The sequence below is a fragment of the Mirounga leonina genome, unplaced genomic scaffold, assembly GCF_011800145.1.
Source record: "Mirounga leonina isolate KUSES-001 unplaced genomic scaffold, KU_Mleo_1.0 Mir_94, whole genome shotgun sequence".
In the NCBI taxonomy this organism is placed as follows: domain Eukaryota; kingdom Metazoa; phylum Chordata; class Mammalia; order Carnivora; family Phocidae; genus Mirounga; species Mirounga leonina.
This window is the reverse complement of record NW_023270855.1, coordinates 47,550,620-47,570,706: the sequence shown is the minus strand read 5'-3', so window position 1 is coordinate 47,570,706 and position 20,087 is coordinate 47,550,620. Positions and strand designations below refer to the sequence as shown.

The following is a 20,087-nucleotide window of genomic DNA, read 5'->3' as shown; positions in this document are numbered from 1 at the left end:
CACACACCCCCGCCCCCCAGGAGAACGGAGAGGTGTACGCCCCCACAGCACCACTGTGGGACATCACGTTCCCTGTTGAACCTGCCCGGTCAGCATCAGACCCCATCGTGCCCCCACCATTCTCTCATCTGCATCCTTGCCGGCACCCATTTTGCCAAGTCAGGTGCTGGGTTCCGAGCCCTGTCCTCCCCCCAGCACAGCCGCGGGCTGAGCCTCAGTCTCCTCGTCGGTAAAATAGGCATGAGCCAGCAAGATGGCACCTCTCAGCCTGGGATAGACGCCTGGTAAGCACTGAGAGATGAGCTGCCGTCAACATCCCCTGGTCATCATCCTCATTATCAGCATCACTATTTGTCTTGTGCCCCAAGAGGAAAACTCACTCCTCTCTTCACATCTTGTCTCTTTATGGGGCACAAGTCCCATAAATAGCTCTCGGCACTGAGCTGGAAGTATTTGCCCCAACAGGCCCCAATTTTGTCCCCATTGCTCCCAACCAGGTCAGGCTGGGGTCCTTGAACTCCTCAGTCCCGCCTGAGACCCAGCCTTTTCCTCAGAGAAAAGGACTAGGACTTCGATGCGGTGGCACGCAGGGAAGTGGCTCTTCCACTCTTGTCCCCTTGTACCGGGAAAGAGGACACCTTGACTTTTTTTTTTTTTAAGATTTATTTATTTATTTATTTGACAGAGACACAGCGAGAGAGGGAACACAAGCAGGGGGAGTGGGAGAGGGAGAAACAGACTCCCTGCCGAGCAGGGAGCCTGATGCGGGGCTCGATCCCAGGACCCTGGGATCATCACCTGAGCCGAAGGCAGACGCTTAACGACTGAGCCACCCAGGCGCCCGACAATATGAGTTTTATTTTTATTTTTATTTATTTATTTTTTAAAGATTTTATTTATTTATTTGACAGAGACACAGCGAGAGCAGGAACACAAGCAGGGGGAGTGGGAGAGGGAGAAGCAGGCTTCCCACCGAGCAGGGAGCCCGATGCGGGGCTCGATCCCAGGAACCTGGGATCATGACCTGAGCCAAAGGCAGATGCTTAACGACTGAGCCACCCAGGCGCTCCTTTTTTTTATTTACTTTTTTTAAATAACATCTTTATTGAGATGTAATCTGCACATGGAACAATCACCTACCAAAGTGCAATTAAGTGGTCTTCAGTGTATTCTCAGAGTTGCGCGGCTGTCACCACAGTCCATTCTAGAACGTTTTCATCACCCCATCCCCACAAGCAGTCTTTCCCCATGCCCCCCGCCCAGCCCCCCTGCAACCATTAGTCTTCTTTCTGTCTCTGCATTTGCCTGTCCTGGACATTTCATGTAAATGAAATCATACACCGTGTGGCCTTTTGTATGGGGCCTCTTCTGCTCTGCATGATTCTCTAGATCCATCACGTTGTAGCATGTGTCCTTTTTATGGCTGAGTAATATTCCATCGTGTGCATGGACCACCATCTGTGGTGGCCATTCGGTTATTTCCACCTTCTGGACGCCTGAGCTGTCTCTTCCTCCAGCGTGCCAGGTGTATTCCTACCCCAAGCCTTTGCCCTTGCTGTTCCCTCTTGTGCAAGCCTTTTCCACGTGGGGACTTGTGCGGTAACCATGTCCCCATGGACCGCGGGCTCCAGCGGGCAGGGACAGTGCTCATCTTGTCTGCCCCGTCCCCAGCATCTAGCATGGTGCCCGCAGTTGGGGCTCAGCCAATGTTTGTGGAGTGAATGGATTCATGAACAGAACGAAAGCCTTGTAGGACGACAGGATGGTTGAAAACACATAAAGCTCAGCATTGGCAGAGCCTGACTGCCCTACCCCTTTTACAGGGCTGAGAAGGCACTGTGGTCCCTACCACACGAGCCACCCCACGTGGGGCCATGAAAGTCCTCCTTGCCAGCTGAGGCCCCCAGTGAAAAGCCCAGAGCTGACACCAGAGCAGGAGGGGCCCTGGAGTCCCAGCCCCCCTGCATCCCCCTGCTGGTCCTTTTCGGGAAGTTCCTCTGGCGGCCACCTCTCTGCTCACAGTTTTGAGGACTGTGGTCACCGAGGGGTGGGGGATGATTCTGTTGTGACATTCTCAGGGGAGGACTTCAGTTTGTGTAAGACCACATCTCCCAAGCAGGTCAGGGTTATCAGGGTGGAGCCCTCTGTGGTGGGGCCTCAGGGGGCCAGGCCGGAAGTGGCCTGAGACACCCCATGTTTCTGGAGACTGCACTGCATGCAAATGAGACCAGGCTTTCTAAGGGATCAGGGTCTCCTGGGCTGGTGCGAGCCCCTCCCCAACAGTGTTGCTCCTTATCATCGGGGCTGGTAGCTGACTCACTGGGCTATGGAGGGCACGGAGGTGACGCAAGTGGCCCAAGGTGGCCCAGCCTGTGCAGTATGGAGCCCCAGCTTCTGTCTCCCCAGCCAGGCACAAAGGCATCAGATTAAGTCACAGTGAAGAGTCCCGATTTTACCCTTGACTGAGCCCCACACCGCATGCTTGAAGGTTGTTCCTGTCGTCATCACTTGATTAAGGAGGGCTGTTATGCCCACTTCTCAGTTAAGGAAACCGAGGCCCAGAGAGGTTGAGAGAGTCACCCAAGGCTACCCAGTGGGGTGAGTAAGAAGCCAGGTTCCACGTGTCTCCTGCTTGGGCCTTATGGACCCGAAGACTCCAGACCAGGCCACCCCCACGGCCCTTGAGCCTACAGTGGGGGCTATCTGGACTGGCTGGCCCCGGGTGATAAGGCCCCGGAGGGGAGGCCCCCAGCTCGGCCACCAGGGTCTGGGCTATTTCTGCCTAAAAGGGGAGAAGGAAGTGGTTTTGCCCCTGGGCTGAGGCGGGAGGTGCAGCCAGCACACATCCGGGGCTGCCTGGTCCGTTAGACTTGTACAAGTGCCTACGGTGGGTATCGGGCTCCCCAGAATGTTCTGGGTTTTTTTTTAAATCTGAAGAAAAAAATGAATACAATAATAATGAATATATAATAATCCAGCCCAGACTATAACGGTCTAGATGCCAACAGAATCGTAAAATATGATTTTAAGTGTGATTTTTTTTTTTGGTGTGTTTTGTTTTGTTACAGAGGAAGTCATAATGTGACTTCCAGCCCCAGCCTGTCCAGGCTTGACCCTGCCTCAGGGCCTTTGCCCGTGCTCTTCCCTCCACCTATAGCCCTCTCTTTTTGCAACCCACAATCAAGTTACCTCCTACCTGCCCCCAAGTGCCTCTTGCTCTGGATCAGCTAAGCCCCCTCTGAGGGTTCTTGCAACTCCAGACCCTCCTTCCTGATAGACTGTCTGCTTCGAAACATTAATCATTTCTTACTCTTCATTGCTTGCTAGATTATAGATGCCGGGAGGGTGGGGCTTGCACCTCTTGGGGTCCCCTCTCTGTCCCCTAGGATCTGGCACACAGTAGGTGCTCAATAAAGGCTTGTCATGGGTGAAGCAAGGGTGTCCCTCCACCCGCAGCTCAGCAGCTTTGCTGGACAGAGGGCAACCAGAGTTTGTCCCGGTCCCTCCCCTGGGGCTCACCTGCTTAAGGAAACAGGAACAGCCTGGGGGCAGCAGCCCCACCCCGCTGACTGACGTGTGACCCTGAATCGAAACCAAGGCTCCTGCAGGCTCTGAGGACAGCAAGAGGGAGAGCCTCAGCTGCCCAGGGATCTCCCAGGTAAGTGCCGCGTGGGAATCCCTCACCAGCCCCATACCCACTTCTGTGCCTGCCCCATGCTGGGTGAGGCTGGGGCCCCAGGAGCCTCAGCTCCACCCCAGATTTCTAGAAGAAGGAGCATGGGAGCCAGTCTGAGCCAGAAGGAGGGGCAGGGTGGTAGAGACCAGAAAAGCCGGAGGAATTTTCAGTGGGAGCTGACCATTGAAAAATGGAGCTGGGGCTGGGAGAAGGGCGTTCCTGGCAGGGAAACAGCATGGGCCGAGGTGTGGAGGGAAAGAGAGCTTGGTCAGTTTGGGGTACAGCAAGGATGTCCTTAGGGCTGGAGTACCGGGCACAAGGAGATGGGGGAGGCCCCAATGTCAGGGTCAGGAAGCTGAAACTTAGTATGGATTCATTCATCCCTGGATAGTTATTCATCAGCAGACACCCCTGCACCCTCATCTGTGCCTGCCCAGCATCAGGTAGTGCTGGGACCCAGAAAAATCCAAAAGGACCTAGCCCTGGGCCAGGTCTCTAGGAGCCCTTGATGTGGGGGTGATGGAGCTTTGTGCATTTGGGCCTATTGATAGTAAATGCCTGGGGGCAGTCACCCAGGCCCGTAAGCTTCCCACAGACATCTCCCCTTGCCAAACCAATGTGACAACAGAACCGATCCCTGCGGTTCTTAGGGTTGCAAGCTGCCCATCAGCCATAACCATCTGGAAACTTCGAAGAAAAAAAATCTGTTACTTACCAGCCCTGACATGTACACAGCCAGGGGGCACACAGCCAGGTTGCTGAGAGAGACACAGGCAGCGCACATGGCCCCAGGGTTCTGCTTTTATTGGGGTTGAGGGTGGGGGGCTAGGGTTTTGGGGGCTGAATATAAACTATATTGGTGAATATAAACTATAAGAGCAGGAATTTAAAGCATGGGAAGAGAAAAAAAGAAAGAAGGGGGGAAAAAGTGATCCAAATGGCCAGTTATCTAAATCAACCAGGATGTCTAAAACAAAAGAGCCTCATGGCGGGGATGTGGGGTGGGGGTGGGGGGTGGACGGCGGGAGCATCCTGGCTCTTTATCTTGTTATGTGGCTTGCAGTGTGTTTATTCGCGATAGACTTCATTGAGTTAAAGCAGATGACTTGGCAGTCAAAGAAAGCTTAAGTCAGGCACTTGAATTACAGAAAGAAAAGCCAACTGTCAGGACTCACACTGCACACGGACACTTGAGCTCCATGAGGCAAGGCTAGGCAAAACTTAGGCAGGAACAGAGGGGAAGATGGGAGACAGAGAAGGGGACCAAGGCTTTGTCTAGGTGAAGAGAAAGGAAAGCTGCCTGGAGGAGGGTATATTTTTGCTGGGTCTTGAAGGATAAATAGGAGTTCTCCCAGGTGGAAAAAAGAACAAACCTGTATATATTACCACAGGCTAGGACACTACTGGGTTCATGAATATTTATTATATACCCAGACTGTATAGTTCTGAACCAACTGTACTTTCCCAGGTAAATATCATCATATCCCCAAACTAAAGATGAAACTGAAGGCACAGAGATATTAAGTGACTCACCCAAGGTCACACAGCAGCTAAGTGGGGGAGCTGGGGCTGGACCCCAGGCTATCTGGCTCTGATTCCAGGCTCTTGATTGCTTTGTCACCCTGCTTTATTAAATATTTCTTAATAGATCTCTTTAATTTTACTCGTCCTAGAATGCCTTTGGGCCTCTCCCCGGAGGGCGTGCTCAACATCTGTCTTCTGGCAGAAGGAAGTCAATATTGACCGGGTTAGTCAATATGTTCCCACCCTCTGGAAACAGCCCAGTAACAGTGACCTTCTGCAATATTGAAACATTAGATAGGGTCAGTGTTGGGGGTGGGTCAGGTTTGGGACAGAATGAAGGGTCACCGTGAAGGGTCATGAGCAGACCACCCAGCAGGGCATGACCCTGTTGCTGGTTTTATGTTGATTTGATACTCTTTTATAAATCAGGACTATTATTTTCTTCGGCTCCTTGTCATTGGCTCATAAAGTCCAGTGTTATCCTGAGCTTAAAACTGTCGAAACTCATGTGAATTAATGTTTTTGCACCTGACACATTACAGGTGTGCCTCTGGGGGCCATCAGACATGACAATGTTGGGAGCAAAGGGAATTACTTGGGGCCACATCTCTTTATGGTTTCTTCACTTACCATTTTGCCATGTCCACATCCCTCCTGGGACATTGATATTGATTTAAATAAAGTCAGTTCTTTTTTTTTTTTTTTAGAAAGTATTTGGGAGAGAGAACTAGCAGGAGGGGAAGAGGGAAAGGGAGAGAGACTCCTTAGCAGACTCCACGCTGAGTGCGGAGCCCAATGCAGAGCTCCATCTCAGGACCCTGAAATCGCGCCCTGAGCCAAAACCAAGAGTCGGACGCTTAATCGACTGCGCCATCCAGACACCCCTCAATAAAGTCAGTTTTTAAGCTTAAATGCATATATTTATAAAGGGAGCTTTCTTTCTTTCTTTTTTTTTTTTTAAAGATTTTATTTATTTGACAAAGAGAGACACAGCGAGAGAGGAAACACAAGCAGGGGGGAGTGGGAGAGGGAGAAGCAGGCTTCCCGCCGAGCAGGGAGCCCGATGCGGGGCTCGATCCCAGAAACCTGGGATCATGACCTGAGCCAAAGGCAGATGCTTAACGACTGAGCCACCCAGGCGCCCCTAAAGGGAGCTTTCTAACACTTGTAGTAATGCTATAATAAGAATAGAAGGACAAGGAAAAATTCTTGGGGGATTTTTGGAAGGAGCCAATGAATGAATGCATAGGAGGTGCTCAAGAAACACAAACCAGGTTCAAGCCCGTTGCTCTGGCCAGTTTGGAGTCTTAACCAAGGAGGAGGCACCATGAGCTCTAAGAACAAAACAAAGTACAGGAGGTGGACCAGGCTTGACCCTCTCTCTCCTCCCTCTTACTGCCAGGTAACCGCTCCCCAGGAAGCCATGACAGAAGTGGGAAAGCTGCCCCCACCACTGCCCCCACGACTGGACTGGTTCGTGCAGACGCAGGTGGTTCAGCTGGCCCAAGAAGGGGTCCCCGCATGGTTCCACGGTGCCATCTCGAGAGAGTAAGGACACACACACCTTCCACCCTGCCCTTCACCCTCTTTCCTTGTCTGCCCCCACCTTGGGCAGATTTTCTGCAGAATTCTGGGCTCGGCTTCGTGAAAAGACCTCTGAAGCCCCGGGCAGGAGGGGACTCAGTGTGTGACCAGGGCCAGTTACTTCCCATCCCTGGACCTCAGCTCTCTCTGTACTAGTGACCACCAGACCAGCACTGCCAGGGACCCATCCCCCAAGGCCAGGTATCCATAATCAATGATGGCAGGATGCAGCCTCTGAATCCTTCTTAACACAGTTTCCCAAACAGCTGCTCTCATTCCATCAGGGACATGACCTACGTGCACTTTCTACATTGGACTGAGTTCTGAGGACATGAACAAACTCACCTCATTAGTCACCTTCTTCGTCCTAAATGAACGAAGAGAAGAACGTCTATGGCCACCGTTAGCATGTAGGGACATGGAGAGAACGTTGTGAAAGCCACAGAGAGGGCTAATTGACCACTTTCTCTGAGTTCTGGGGGGCGGGGGGCGCCCCTAAGAACATACTGTGAGCCACATGTTGCCATTTTAAAGTTTTTAGTAGCTATATTAAAAGAAGTAAAAAGAAACAGGTGGAATTAATTTTAATCCTATCTTTTCTTCAACCCAGTATATCCAGGATATTATCACTTCAACTTGAGTACTAAAAGCGCATCCATGAGACAGTATATGTTCCTTTATTTTGTACTAAGTCTTGAAAATCTGGTATCCTACGCCAAAAGCACATCTTAATTCGGACCAGTCATATTAAGTGCTCAGTAGCTACACGTAGTCAGTGGCCTCTGGAGTAGACAGCTCGGGTCTCAAGTCTCCCCATCTTGTCCTATAGAAGGGCACCTTTCTCTCTGTGAACCCATGATAACAATAGTAATGATGATAGTGAATACTAGTAATAATTTGGCAAGCAGTTACCAGGTATATGGGTATTTCAGGCATCGGGAAGCCAGGCAGGGGCTGTGGGGGATAGGAGAAAGTCTGTCCTGGGGTCAAGGTCATCAGAGGCCTTCTGCCACTGATGGGAACACCCCTGTGCCTGAACATCCCAAGGTCTGAAACAACAACAACCACAAAGGGTTTTAGGTTTGTTCAGTCCTGGGATGACGGGTGAACCAGGAGTCTGACCAGTATGCTGGGCAGCTGGATCGCAGCCATCTCCCTCCTGTGTGTGTCCTTCCAGGGACGCCGAGAATTTGCTGGAGTTACAGCCACTGGGATCCTTTCTCATTAGAGTGAGTCACAGCCACGTGGGCTACACACTGTCCTACAAGTAAGGCCCGGGCTAGGGGCCAGGGAAGGGGCAGCAGGGCTCCAGGGCTTCCTGGGAGGGGGCAAGGGATGCTTCATACCACAACTGCTCAGAGAGCAACTGGTGTCAAGTTCTGGCCAAAGCTGGCTGCAGTGAGCAGCTGCAGGTCTGGCTGTAACCAGCGGATGGGGACTTGGTGGTAACAGCCTGTGTGTCTGAGAACAGGGGCTGCTGGGAGCCCAAGAGTAGCTACGTCCCTCCCCTAACCTCCTCCCGCTCCCCGCCCCCATCCCCTTCAGCCATCTACTTGGCAACTCTCTGACTCCACCCGGAGGCACATATTAGGGAAACTCAGGGCAGTCCAGCTCCTTAAGGCCTCAAAACCTGATCTGGTATCTCACAGGATTCAGCAACACAAAGTACTTTTCAAAAGCATTCCAGGCCAAAGGAATAAAAAAAGTCCAATGACTCCACTGCAGAGTTCCCACCGTGGGAAAAGCTTAAACCCTGAGTCACACAGTCAAAAAGGCTTGGGGCTGCCATTTATATGCTGTGTGACCTTGGACAAGTTACTCAACCTATCTGTGCCTCCCCCCAAGTCCTCATCTCTAATAATAGGAATGCTAAAATTAATTCAGAGTCTTGTGAAAATTAAATAAGAGATAGTAAGCACATGGTGAGCCATTAATAAATGCATCCATTCATTAACAGAGCATTTATTGAGGGCCTGCTGTGTGCCTGCCACACAGACTTCGCCTGGGGCACAGACTTCACCGGGGCACAGACTTCGCCTGGGGCCTGAGTCACATTTTCACTATCATCACTTCTATTGATCATTTGACCCTAGCCAGGCACCGAACTAAGCTTTTATATGCAGTAGCTTATTCCATTTTCATGAGAAATCCCGAGGCCAGCCTTAGCCGCCCCACGTTACAGACAGGGAAACTGAGGCACAGTGTGGTTAGTGGCCTACCAGTGTCACATGGCAAAAACATGCAGAAGGCTACTGGGAACCTGAACAGTAGGGCTGCAGCCTCCTAGCCCCAGCAGTGTTGCCACAGAGCCCAAAGCTGCTGCCACCACTTCATGGTGAAGCTCTTGGATGACGGGAGCCTCGTGATCCCCGGAGAGGACAAGGTCCACGCCTCACTGGACGCCCTGGTCACCTTCCACCAGCAGCAGCCTATGCGGCCACACAGGGACCTGCTGACTCAGCCCTGTGGGCAGGTGAGGGTGGGACCCCGGTGGGCCATAGTCACCCTCGCAGGGGCTAAGCCCCCTGACTCATTTTGTTCCCACGCTCCCCATTCAACCTCTTGTGATTCTGTCACTCTCATGATCCCTGCCCTCCCTCCCACGGCCCCACCCCTCCTGGTCTTGGTTCCCTGCCTCACCCCAGCCCCCCAGGCTAATTTGTTACAAGGGTTCATTTGGGGGGGGTACAACCTTGGCTGATGTATAAGAATAGTGTATCTCCTTATAAGGCTCATGGCGGGGCGGGGCGGGGGGGAGCAGCGGGTGAAGGAGGTGTGGGGGGGTGGTCCTAGCCCTCAGAAGCTACTGTGGGAGGGGCATGCTTCCATACAAGGTTTGTGGGCAAGGCAGTTCCTGAGCCCCACTTTCTAGGGTTTGTCTGGGACCCTGGGACCACCCCATCTCCCTCCTTGGGGTTGAGCTGCAGGTTCCCTCTGCCCCACAGAAGGATCCAGCGAACTTGGATTATGAGGATCTCTTCCTTTACTCCAATGCATTGAGGGAGGAAGTTGCCAGCCCCGCCCATGTCCCCAGGGAACATCAGAATCCTTCCTCCTGTCCCAGGGCTGCACCTGAGGAGGTATGTGACAGAAAGCTGGCACCTCCAACACAGGGGAGGGGCAGGAGCGGAGGTGGCCAGCAGCTGCCAGAGGAGACTTTCTAGAGTGAAAATTAGATTCTATAGCTCCAAGTATAAAACCTTCCAGTGATTTTTTTCAAGACACTGCAATTAAAATCCCAACTGTGACCTCGGCTACTCCTCATGCTCATCACCAGTCCAGCTCCAGCCCCTCTGCTATCCTTTCTGTTGTTCAGATACATCAAGCTAGGCTCAGGACCTTTGCATGTGCTGGTCCCTCCCTCAGGACCTTTGCACATGTTGGTGCCACCCACCTCAGGGCCTTTGCACGTGCTGTGTATGCTCTGCCCCCGGATTTCCTATGCCTGGCTTCTTTCTTCAATTCTTCAAGTGTCTCCCTCCCCAGACTCCAGACTCCAAAGTCGTCCCCTCTGCATTCTCTATCACCTCACCCTGTTTATTCACTGCAGAGCACTCCTCACAATTTAAAAAGTCTTTTTGTGGGTTAAAAGTTTATTTGTGGGTTTTCACGTTTCCTGTCTGCCTCCCCTATCAGACTGTGAGCTCTGGGAGGTATTAACAATTTAAATAGTCTTTTTGTGGGTTAAAAGTTTATTTGTGGGTTTTCATGTTTCCTGTCTGCCTCTCCTATCAGACTGTGAGCTCTGGGAGGCCTGGGAATCTGTCTGGCTTGTTCCCCCTATCTTGTTCATCTGTCTGCCTCTCCTCCCCTCAGAGAAGACCTGGCACAGAGAAAGTGCTCAACGAATGAATCTGTGGAGTAGATGAGTGAATAAATTAATGAATCCCACCTTCTCAGGGCTGATTGGACCTTCAGGAATCCCTAGGCTCAGTGTCCTCCATGCCCCTCACATGGCAGGGAAGTTCTGACAATAGTGGAAATGAAACAGGCTGGTAGGATGAACATCAGTGGGTGTGGGGCTAAGCGGTGAAGGGAAAGGGAAGACCTGGAGGAGGTGGCATAGACCTGGGACACATAGGATAAGGTGGAGTCAGTCACACACAGAGATTCAGGGAGGGTGTTTCAGGCAGAGAAAAGAGCACATGCAAAGGTCCTGAGGCTCAGTGTATTTGGAAACAAAAGAACAACAAAAGCCAGTGTGTGGATGGAGTGGGGTGAGTCAGAGGGAGGTCATTGGGAGGTGAGGGGCCAGGATCAGCAGGAGCCAATCATGCAGGGCCTTGGGGTAGGGTGAGGAGCTGGCGTTCTATTCCAGGTGTGCAGGGGGAGTCACCATGAGAGAGCCCATGGTTGCCAGCTGCAGGAGGGGCTGCCTGGCACCAGTGGTAGAGGTGACAGGAAAGAGGCAGGGAGTCCAAGTGGGAGGGACCAGAAAAGGATCTCTGGGGGTGGGGCAAGAAAAGGATATTTGAGACATTTTAGAAGGGAGCCTGCTGATGGCTTGGAGGGGGCGGTGAGGGGAACCAAGGTGTCGTCACGGTTTGAGTCCCTGGGCCCTCCATTATGAGGGAGGTGATCCCAGGATATGCCACTAAGGGAGCGGGGAAGTGGGATGGGAGAGGGCAGCCCACGAAGGGTGTGTTAGGGAGCAGGTTCCCCTGTGGGCATCCGGGGCTTGGTATCCCTCAGGAAGGCTGGGATTCTGCGTGGGACATGGACTTCTGTTATCCCACCTCAGCGTTGAGGAGTTGGGGTATTGATCCTCCATCTTCCATTAGGCCTTGGTCAAGTGCTGTTTCTGGGAGATTTTAAATCTCTGGCACTTCTGGCCTGCTGTGGGGCCAGAGAAGGACCCCGGGCAGAGTCCCCACTGCTGGCATTTGGGAGCGGAGCTGGGGGTACTGAGCGCTCAGGGCAAAGGGATATGGATGGGGCATTGTCGGCATCTGCCCCAAATGTCACCTGAACAACCAAGTAATCAGGGCCCAAGGACCACATCTGGCCTGTTTCTGTATGGTCCACAAGCGAAGCATGGCTTTTATGTTTTTGAGTGGTTGAAAAAAATAAAAAGTAATATTTCATGACCCGTGAAAATCAGATGAAAGTCGGATTTCCACGCCCATAAAGTTTTATTGGAACTCAGGCACACTCACTCGTTGATGTACGATCTCTGTTGTTTTACAGCAGACTGTATGACCAACAAACCTGAAAAGATTTGCTCTCTGGCACTTTACGAAAAGAGTTCACCAATCCCTGGGGGAGATAGTGAAGCTGTTCATGGGGATGGGGAGGGGGCATGGGATCAGGTTTGGGGGCTCACCTGGGGTCCTTCTCACCCCCCAGATGTCTGAGTGGGACCCATGTCCCAACCTCCAGGGCAGATTCAGAGCTTTGGTGGGTGGGACAGCCCCAGGTCTCACCTGCTCTTGGTTTCAGACCTCAGCGAGGCTGACACTTGATCACCCAAGGGGAAGGAAGCCATCAGCAGAGATGGACAGAGCTTCCACGGAGGAAGCCACTTCCTCCTGCCCCCCAAAAGCTCCTCTTGAGAAGGCTTGCCGGAAACTCTGGAGGAACCTCAAGATGCTCCCCCAGACGGGCAAGAGGGTCCAGCAGCAGCTGACATCCCACTTGTCTTCTACGAACTTGTCATCGCTCTGGAGTGCTGGGCCACCAGCAGCGACACACAGCTCAGGGGCCAGGCCAGGTGACGCCCACTGGGAAGATAATGTCGACACAGACCGCTCTGTGGCCACGTCCCTTGCAAGCCCCTCGCAGCCCCAGGATCTGAGAGACAGAGTTGACCCCTCCAGGAAGGTCTCAAGATTGGCCAGCTGGAGCGAGGCGACCCCGAGGGTCAAGGGTTGGCACCAAGCAGTAGTGAGGGCCCTGTCCCCAAAAGTGTCTAAACCAGAGAAAAAGGACTTGGCAGAACCCCAGAAGGACTGGCTCCCAGAGGAGTACCGCCCACCGCCACCCTTTGCCCCTGGGTACTGTTAAAGAGCTTTGCCCTGGCTCTGGGGGCTGGACCCCTTATTGTCTACCCACCAGTCCTCAGGAACCTGAGAAATGTAATAAAGACATTGCTTGGGTCTGGTCCTGCAATTGCCGATCGTGTGACCCGGTTATTTGAATAATAATTATCAGTTACAGCAAGGGTCTAGGGCACCTACTGTGTGCCAGGCCCCATGCCAAAGCCTCCAAGTTCACTATTTCTGTTAACACCTCTGAGCAGGCCCAGCAGATAGGCTCATACTGCATACTTTAAAGAAGAGACTAAGGGTCAGAGAGGAGGAGAGGCATGGCCAAGCTCACCCAGCTAGAGGGTGTCAGTGCCAGGGTTTGAAACCCAGTCAGTTGGAGCTCTTTGGCCACATCCTCTGCACCTGGCTCAAGTCTAAGTAACATCCTTGCCTATAAACAGAGCTGTTCACACCTTCCTCCTGGGGTTCTCCTACAAATGAGGGAGGTGAGACTTGGAGAGGGCTTGGCACATAGTACACACTCCTGACACCAACTTCAGAAGCATGGGAGCCCCTTTAAAGAAGGAGAGAGGCAGCCCAGGGTCATGGTTAGCAGTGGGTTCTGGAGGAAATCCCAGATCACATGGCCGTGTGACCTCTAGCGAGTCACTAGACCTCTCTGGGCTTGGTTTCTCACCTGGAAAGTGGGAAGAAGAGCAGCTCAGCTTTCTCAGGATGAACCAACTGGATGCACATAAAACCTGAGGCTTTGGCTCACAGTGGGTGCTTAATAAGTGGAGGTTAGGGTGGGAGTGGGTGCTCTAGAAATGATGCACAGTGGGGGTGTCTGGGAAGGTGCCCTGGCAGCTAGTTTCGATTGCAGGAATGACCACTCCCTGGACTGACGGGGCCTATAGACGGGCCCCAGGCCGACCACAGATGGAGTGGGTGTGGGGCTTCTCAAATCTGCAAGGTGTGTAGATGTATGGGATCTGGAAAGAGGTGGGCCTGAGTTCAAGGCTGCCTTTGCAGATGACATGAGATGTGGCCTTGGGCAAATCACTCTGTTCCCTCTGAAGTGTGATTGCTTCTCACCCACCCCACTGGCATGCCACAGGCAGCCAATGCAATGGCAGAGAGGTGCTTCGTAAACTGTAAAGTACGGTGCCAGCCTCAGTGAATGACATTGCTGCCCCCTCCCTTGGAGGCCTCCTCTGGCTGTGCTAATGAATGAGGACAGAGTCCAAGCTTGGTCCCTTTGAGCAGCTCAAGGATTGGGGGGAAAGGGGACTTGAGAGGTTGGGGGTAGGGTTCAGCCTTGGGAAGCCCGGGGGTGAGATCACATGGGCCTCATCTCCACATCTGGTCTCTGTCCACCAAAACTCATAGCTACCAAGGCACTTCCAGCCCTCACGGTGGACAGAGATCTAGAAGTCAGCCACTTCCTTGCATAAATGGGGAGATCACGGCTCACAGAGGGTGCAGCCACACCCAGGGTCACACAGTGAGGGCAGAGGTGAGATCCCAGGCTTCCTCTCTCCCATCCGGCAGGTTTAAGGTGAAACACATGTCCTCCAAGCAGACGTGACTCAGTGATGTGTGTTTATTCCCAGAACCCAGGGAGACCGGATTTCACAGCGGAGTGAGGGGTCACCCCGTCCTCCTCTGACCTGACTTCTCCGTGGTGCGCTCAGATGCGGATGTGGAAAGTGCTGTGTGCAAAAAGAAATGGAGTCATCAGGCAGAGAGGGTGGCCCTCCTTCATCCCCCCCGCTCCCTGAACTCTCCTGCAGGGAGTCCCTGAGACAGACAAGGAACCACAGGGGGAGATGGATCCCCTCAAGAACCCCAGGCTGTGCCCCCGCCCCGGTCCCCACAGGGGTGGAAAGCACACCTCTTTGGATCAGAGTTGACACTCCGGCTCCACCCCAGACTTGCCGTGGGACTCTAAGTGAGTGGGTACCCCTTCCTGGGCTTCAGTTTACTCCTCTGTAAAATGGGGATAATAGCCATCCTTCCTGCATGGGGCTGTAGTGAGGGCTAAGGGGGCTAATGCACAGGGTGCTGTCGCCCAGAGATGCTGTCCTCGGTAGGGTTCATTCAATTGTCGTTATTCATGTCTCTGTCTGCCTCTCCAGGGAGAGGAGGGGGGCCCTCTGTGCATGTCAGGATGCCACCCATAATAACAGCCACGACAGCAACCCCAGCACACAGATACTGAGCACCTACTATGTGCCAGGCGCTGCTCTAAAGTCTTTCCATGTACTAACTCAGGGGTCAGCCAACTTCTGTAAAGAGCCAAATGGTTGATATACCCAACTTTGTGCAAGGACTCAGCTGGGCCTTATAGCTCGAAAGCAGCCGTGGCTAATACATACACTAGCAGGCATGGCTGTGTGCCAATAAAATCACTGATGGACACAAATTTGAATTTCACATCCATTTCATGTGTCACGGAGTATTATTGGTCTTTCATCTTTTCCCCGCCATTTAAGAAATGTAAAAACCATTCTTAGCTCACAGGAGGTACAAAAACAGGTGGCTGGCCACCCCCTGTATTAACTCACTATCAGCCCGACTATGGGGGGGCTCTGATTCTCCCCAGGACTGCCAAGTACAGTTGTACACCCTGTTCACTGCAAAATGTTCAGGCAAGAGAGGACTGAAGACCAGCCATGTTCCATTCACCCAAAGAGCTGCGTCCACCCACAGGGGGTGCCCATGGGGTCCCCAATTATCCCCATTTTAAAGATGCAGGGACTGAGGCCAGGAAGGCTGGGGAAGTTCTCTAAGATCACAAATGAATGAATAGGGGAACTTTCACAAACACAGCCTGCGGACTAGTTTTGTAGGAGCTGCGCTCAGACGTGGAAATGGATTGTGCAAAGTGGCAAGGAGTGTCACACCTGAGGAAGTCGGGTGCCCGCAGGATCATGTTCTGGAAGTCTTCCAGGGAGAGCCGCCCATCATGGTCGCCATCGGCCTCATCTAGCACCTTCTCACACACCAGGCTCACCTCCTCAGTGCTCAGCTCCCCCCGCGTCAGCTTGGTCACTGTCTGCTCCAGGTCCCATGCACAAATGTAGCCGTCATTGTTAAAGTCTGTGCAGCGGGATGGAGGGGATGTGGAGTGGGGGCACAGCAGGGGACAGGCAGGCCGGGCCTCTTGTCCCCATGTTACAGAGGAGGAAAGTGAGGCACTGGAGAGATCCCAAGACCCTGGGGTAATGGCTGGGTCTTGCTTTGGAATTGGGCAGAGTCCTGCTGGGAGGTCATTCATTCACTCCACAACTATTTATTGAGCACCTATTATGTGCCAGGCATACGTGACTGTTTTTCATCTACTCACTCAACAAGGATTTAGGGAGTGCCTACTATGTTCCAGGCACTGTGATAAACTTTCGTTCATTCGACAGATTTTTAGTGAGCACCTACTGTGTGCCAGGCACTGTGATAAATTTTCATTCATTCGGTCAGTCAACAAGTATTTATTGAGCACTTCCTTTTTGCCAGGCATGAGAGACAGATGGGGAAGAACACAGATACTGTTGCTGCCCTTGGGTCTCATCAGAGAGAAATCAATAAAGAAATGAACAGATTATGAACAGAAATTAAGCAGCACTGCTCCCTGCTGGGAGAGAACTAGGATGTGGGGTGGAGAGTGATTGAGGGTGGAAGCTGCTTTTGACCTAGACTTCAAGGTGAGCAGGAGTCAAGGGAAAGGTATTCCAGGCAGAGGGCACAGCAGAGGAGAAGACCCGGAGGGAGGAAGAGTTTGGTGTGCTGGAGTTGGAGGGAGGCCCGTGTGGCTGGAAAGTAAGTAAGGGGATGAGGTCAGCAAGCACCAAGGTGGGGCGAAGCCCCCGGGGAGACATCTGCGACGGCAGGGCAGCCCCTGGCCCCAGGCCCGGTCTTGTTCTCACTCCCCACCCCACCCCACGCTCGCCCACCCCCGAGCCCTGCACGCACCATAAATTTTAAAAGCATAGTAAGCTTTGAGGTCGCGGGGAGCCATTTCGCTCATCACGGAAAACATGTCCAGGAAGTTGTCCAAGGTCATGTGCCCGTCCCCGTCCTCAGAGAACACCTGGGCAATCCTCTGGCGGAACGGGTTGTCCTGGGGACAGGAAGCAGAGAGGCCATCCCTGACCGGGGACCCTGGGCTCCATATGGAATCGCTCTCCGCACCCACCTTCCTGAAACCTTCAAGTACCCACCCCCCACCTTCAAACTTCCTCCTGCCCACCGTCCTGGGACAGGATTCCAGACAACTCCTCTCTCTGCCCCTGTGGTCTGGGTGGCCGTCATCCCACTTCTGGCTCCAGGTGCAGCCACGTGACCTGGTTGAGGCCAATCAGAGATCGCTATCGATTGGCAACCGTGATTGGCTCTGGGGTAGGTAGGGTGACTCAAACTGGCCAATCAGAGGCTGCCCTGGAAGATGGCGACGGAGGGGCCTGCTTTACCCTGGTTGCAGAGCTGACAGGAATCTGGCACCGCTGGGGCAGCCCCGTTGGACATCGGCTGCCTGAGCCCGAAGCCCCCTCCTGCCAAGGGGGAGCTGAGAGATGGAGGGAGACTCCTGAGCTCATCCGCAGAAACCCTGGTTCCAGCCGTACCTGGCGCTTGCTCTGCCCCCTGGAGTTTGTCCTCCTATGTTCCAATACATTTTGTCCCTCTCGAATGAGGTTTCTGTCCCTTGTGATAAAATAATGTCTGCTCAGTCACTCACCCCACAAGTCCCCTTCGGCAACACAAACTATGTGACGAACATCCAACTGAGAAGAACCTGCCTTTTTAGCGGCTCCTGCTATGAAAAGCAGAACTCACATTCCCTGAGTACTTGCCATGCAGGAGACCCTGTGCCAAGTCCTTTACCTGCATTATCTCATCCCAGCGTTCCAACAACCCCGGCTTTCATTCCTGTCTCGGTCACATCCTAGCTCTGTGACCATGACCAAGTGTCAACCTCTCTGAACCTCACTTCTTTCATCTGTAAAATGCATTCACTTCATAGGAAGCAGGGGACATCCCTACTATTTTTTTTCCCTGCCTGCCCCAAGGCCCCACACATACCTTCAGTTCGGGCATGCTGCCGATGAGCTCGTAGGGCACCTTCACATCAGGACAGCTGGTATAGTCGAGGGGGACAAGCTGGGGAGCCAGGTCCTGGTAGCGATAGAAGAGCCTGGGGTGGGGAGGGAAACACCGGGAAGAGCTGGCGGATGGGATGGGGAGGACTTGTCCCTTTTCTCTCATTCTTGCAGCTGCTCACTACACATGGAAGGATCATGGGTCCTCAAGAGTCATCAGCTCTGGGCCCAGTCCTCAAGCACACAGAGCCAAACACGGGCACGTCTACCGTCTGGGGGCAGGGCCAAAGTGGAGAGAGGGCCCCAGAGCTAAGGGAGACTCAAGTGGGGACATTGATACTGGGCTTTGAAGAGTGAGTAGGAGTTGACCAGGCTAGTGGGGATGGCAAAAGGGAGTGTGCTTAAGGTGAGGTCATTTTACATCAAACATTCAGAGAATCCGATTGAATCTCTGAATCTCTGGATATCATCACATTGTTGGCCTCTGACTGTAAAGACCCCCCATTCTCACATTTTCCTTCTCTCAGCCCATAAGGCGAGTGTTCCCTAAATGGGGCAGAGCGGAGACAAAAGGCCAATATTCAGAGTTTTTTAATGCATGCAGGGCATTTCGCAAAACACCAAATGCCACCAACACTACCTAGATGGTGAGGCCAGCTCTCCACTCCAATGTCCTCACCTGCTGACACCCTATCTTCACTGGGGGCATGAGAAGCACAGCCTTGTAGAGGGCATCCTTGGTGAGTCAGAGGTCCCCAAGCTGCTAGGGGCTGTTTCTGAGGGAGATGGGAGCCCCTGGGTCATATGATGGCTAGGAACTCAAGGAAGTGGTATCCGGAATTTCAGTCCTGACCACCCAGGTACCTGTGTGGGCCCCCTCAGGGAACAGCCTGAGTTTGGGCTTCTGTATGGCCTTGAGCATGTCCCTCTTCCCCTCTGAGCTTGTTATTCTGCTGACAAACAAGAAGCTCAGGACCGACGAAATGTCAGCCCTCAAACTCCTTGGAGCTCTGCCCATCTGCAGAGCTCAGGTCAGCCTCCCCTGCCCAAGCCTCAGTTTCCCCATCAGTAATCTGATCGTGATGGCCAGGGTGACCCTACGAGCTGTCCTCACCCAGACAATGGGGCTCACTGGTGAAAGGTGTGCCCATCAATAATGGATATCCCGTGCCCACACAACTGGGGCCTTGGCCCCTATCACTCTGTATCTGAACCCCGGCCAGCTTGGGTTTCACAGCTCCAAGTTCATGGGTCGGGGCCTCTGGACAATGGCCCCATGGGCTGAGCAGTAACGTGGGATACCCAACTATGCCTCTCTGCTCATGCCAGCGACCTGCAATGGCCGCAGCCTGCCTACCTGCACCCTTACCTTGATGCTAACCCCACAACCCAGAGCTGACTCTAGCCTCTGCCCCCAGGTGCCCAGCCTCCAGTCCCAGCCTCTTCACGCTGGCCTCAGGGGGATCTTTTTAACATGCTGATCTGTCTCCCCCCAACACCTCTCCCTGCTCACATACTCTCCATGGCTCCACACAACCCTTGGGAGAAAGGCCAAGCTAATCAACTTAGAGACCGTGACAATATGACAATTCTCAGCCTCCCCATCTCTGCCTCCATCCACTGACCGTGCCCGCAATCCCTCCCTTTGTGTTTTAACCACCACGCGGCACTCAGTCCTGTCCAATCGCAAACATCCTCCGACAATGGAGAGAAAGTTATTACCAGGTCTTCCTCCCTTTCTGCCCCGACTGACCTCATGATTTCCTTTCTTGTGAAGAAGGTGCAGTCCTGTGGAGAGAGATGTTGGCTTGGCCCAGAGCCTGCCTCAGGGGCCTCCTCCTTCTCCCTCCCACTGCATGCCCATCCCCGCCTGATGTTGCACACAGAGCTGCACCAGGAACCCTTGCCGATTGCACACCCCGGACAAATGGTGCTGTCCCCACTTCTCAGGCAGGGAAACCAAGGCTGCCAAACCTGCACATCCCCCTACCTGATATGCTTCCAGCTGCTCATGAGCGAAGACTGTCTGCTTGTTGCCCATGGTGAAGACCACTGCCAGGAGTCTGGGACAAGCTCCTGAAGCCCCCAGTCTCCTCAGGACCACACAGGTTGCCAGGCTGCGGCACATCAGCGTCTGGGCAAATGTCCCTGCCCTGGCTGTCACCTGCCCACCCGCCCTGTCACCCCCAACCTGGTGAGATCAAGTTACAGCTGAGCTCTCTGGGCAACAGCCCGAGTATGTCC

At 53.2% G+C, this 20,087-nt stretch overlaps 2 protein-coding genes across 5 annotated transcripts; one reads left to right on the top strand and one right to left on the bottom strand.

Moving 5' to 3' along the window:
- Positions 1 to 2,579: 2,579 nt before the first annotated feature.
- On the top strand, positions 2,580 to 12,868 carry HSH2D (hematopoietic SH2 domain containing). 3 transcript variants are annotated; one of them, XM_034997182.1, is made up of 7 exons: positions 2,580 to 2,598; positions 3,069 to 3,658; positions 6,603 to 6,748; positions 7,962 to 8,051; positions 9,092 to 9,257; positions 9,730 to 9,864; positions 12,224 to 12,868. In XM_034997182.1, the coding sequence occupies exons 3-7, from the start codon at positions 6,624 to 6,626 to the stop codon at positions 12,785 to 12,787; spliced, it is 1,080 nt and encodes a 359-aa protein (XP_034853073.1). In that variant the 5' UTR covers positions 2,580 to 2,598; positions 3,069 to 3,658; positions 6,603 to 6,623; the 3' UTR covers positions 12,788 to 12,868. The 3 variants fall into 3 exon arrangements, with proteins under 3 accessions (XP_034853073.1, XP_034853072.1, XP_034853074.1); XM_034997183.1 differs by lacking the exon at positions 2,580 to 2,598 and adding an exon at positions 5,350 to 5,423 and having other exon boundaries at positions 3,633 to 3,658; XM_034997181.1 differs by lacking the exon at positions 2,580 to 2,598 and having other exon boundaries at positions 2,898 to 3,658.
- Positions 12,869 to 14,063: 1,195 nt separating this feature from the next.
- Positions 14,064 to 19,884, bottom strand: CIB3 (calcium and integrin binding family member 3). 2 transcript variants are annotated; one of them, XM_034997184.1, is made up of 6 exons: positions 19,834 to 19,884; positions 19,597 to 19,631; positions 17,827 to 17,938; positions 16,720 to 16,867; positions 15,657 to 15,852; positions 14,064 to 14,462 (listed from the first exon to the last, which is right to left on the bottom strand). In XM_034997184.1, the coding sequence occupies exons 1-6, from the start codon at positions 19,882 to 19,884 to the stop codon at positions 14,441 to 14,443; spliced, it is 564 nt and encodes a 187-aa protein (XP_034853075.1). In that variant the 3' UTR covers positions 14,064 to 14,440. The 2 variants fall into 2 exon arrangements, with proteins under 2 accessions (XP_034853075.1, XP_034853076.1); XM_034997185.1 differs by lacking the exons at positions 17,827 to 17,938; positions 19,597 to 19,631.
- Positions 19,885 to 20,087: the final 203 nt, after the last annotated feature.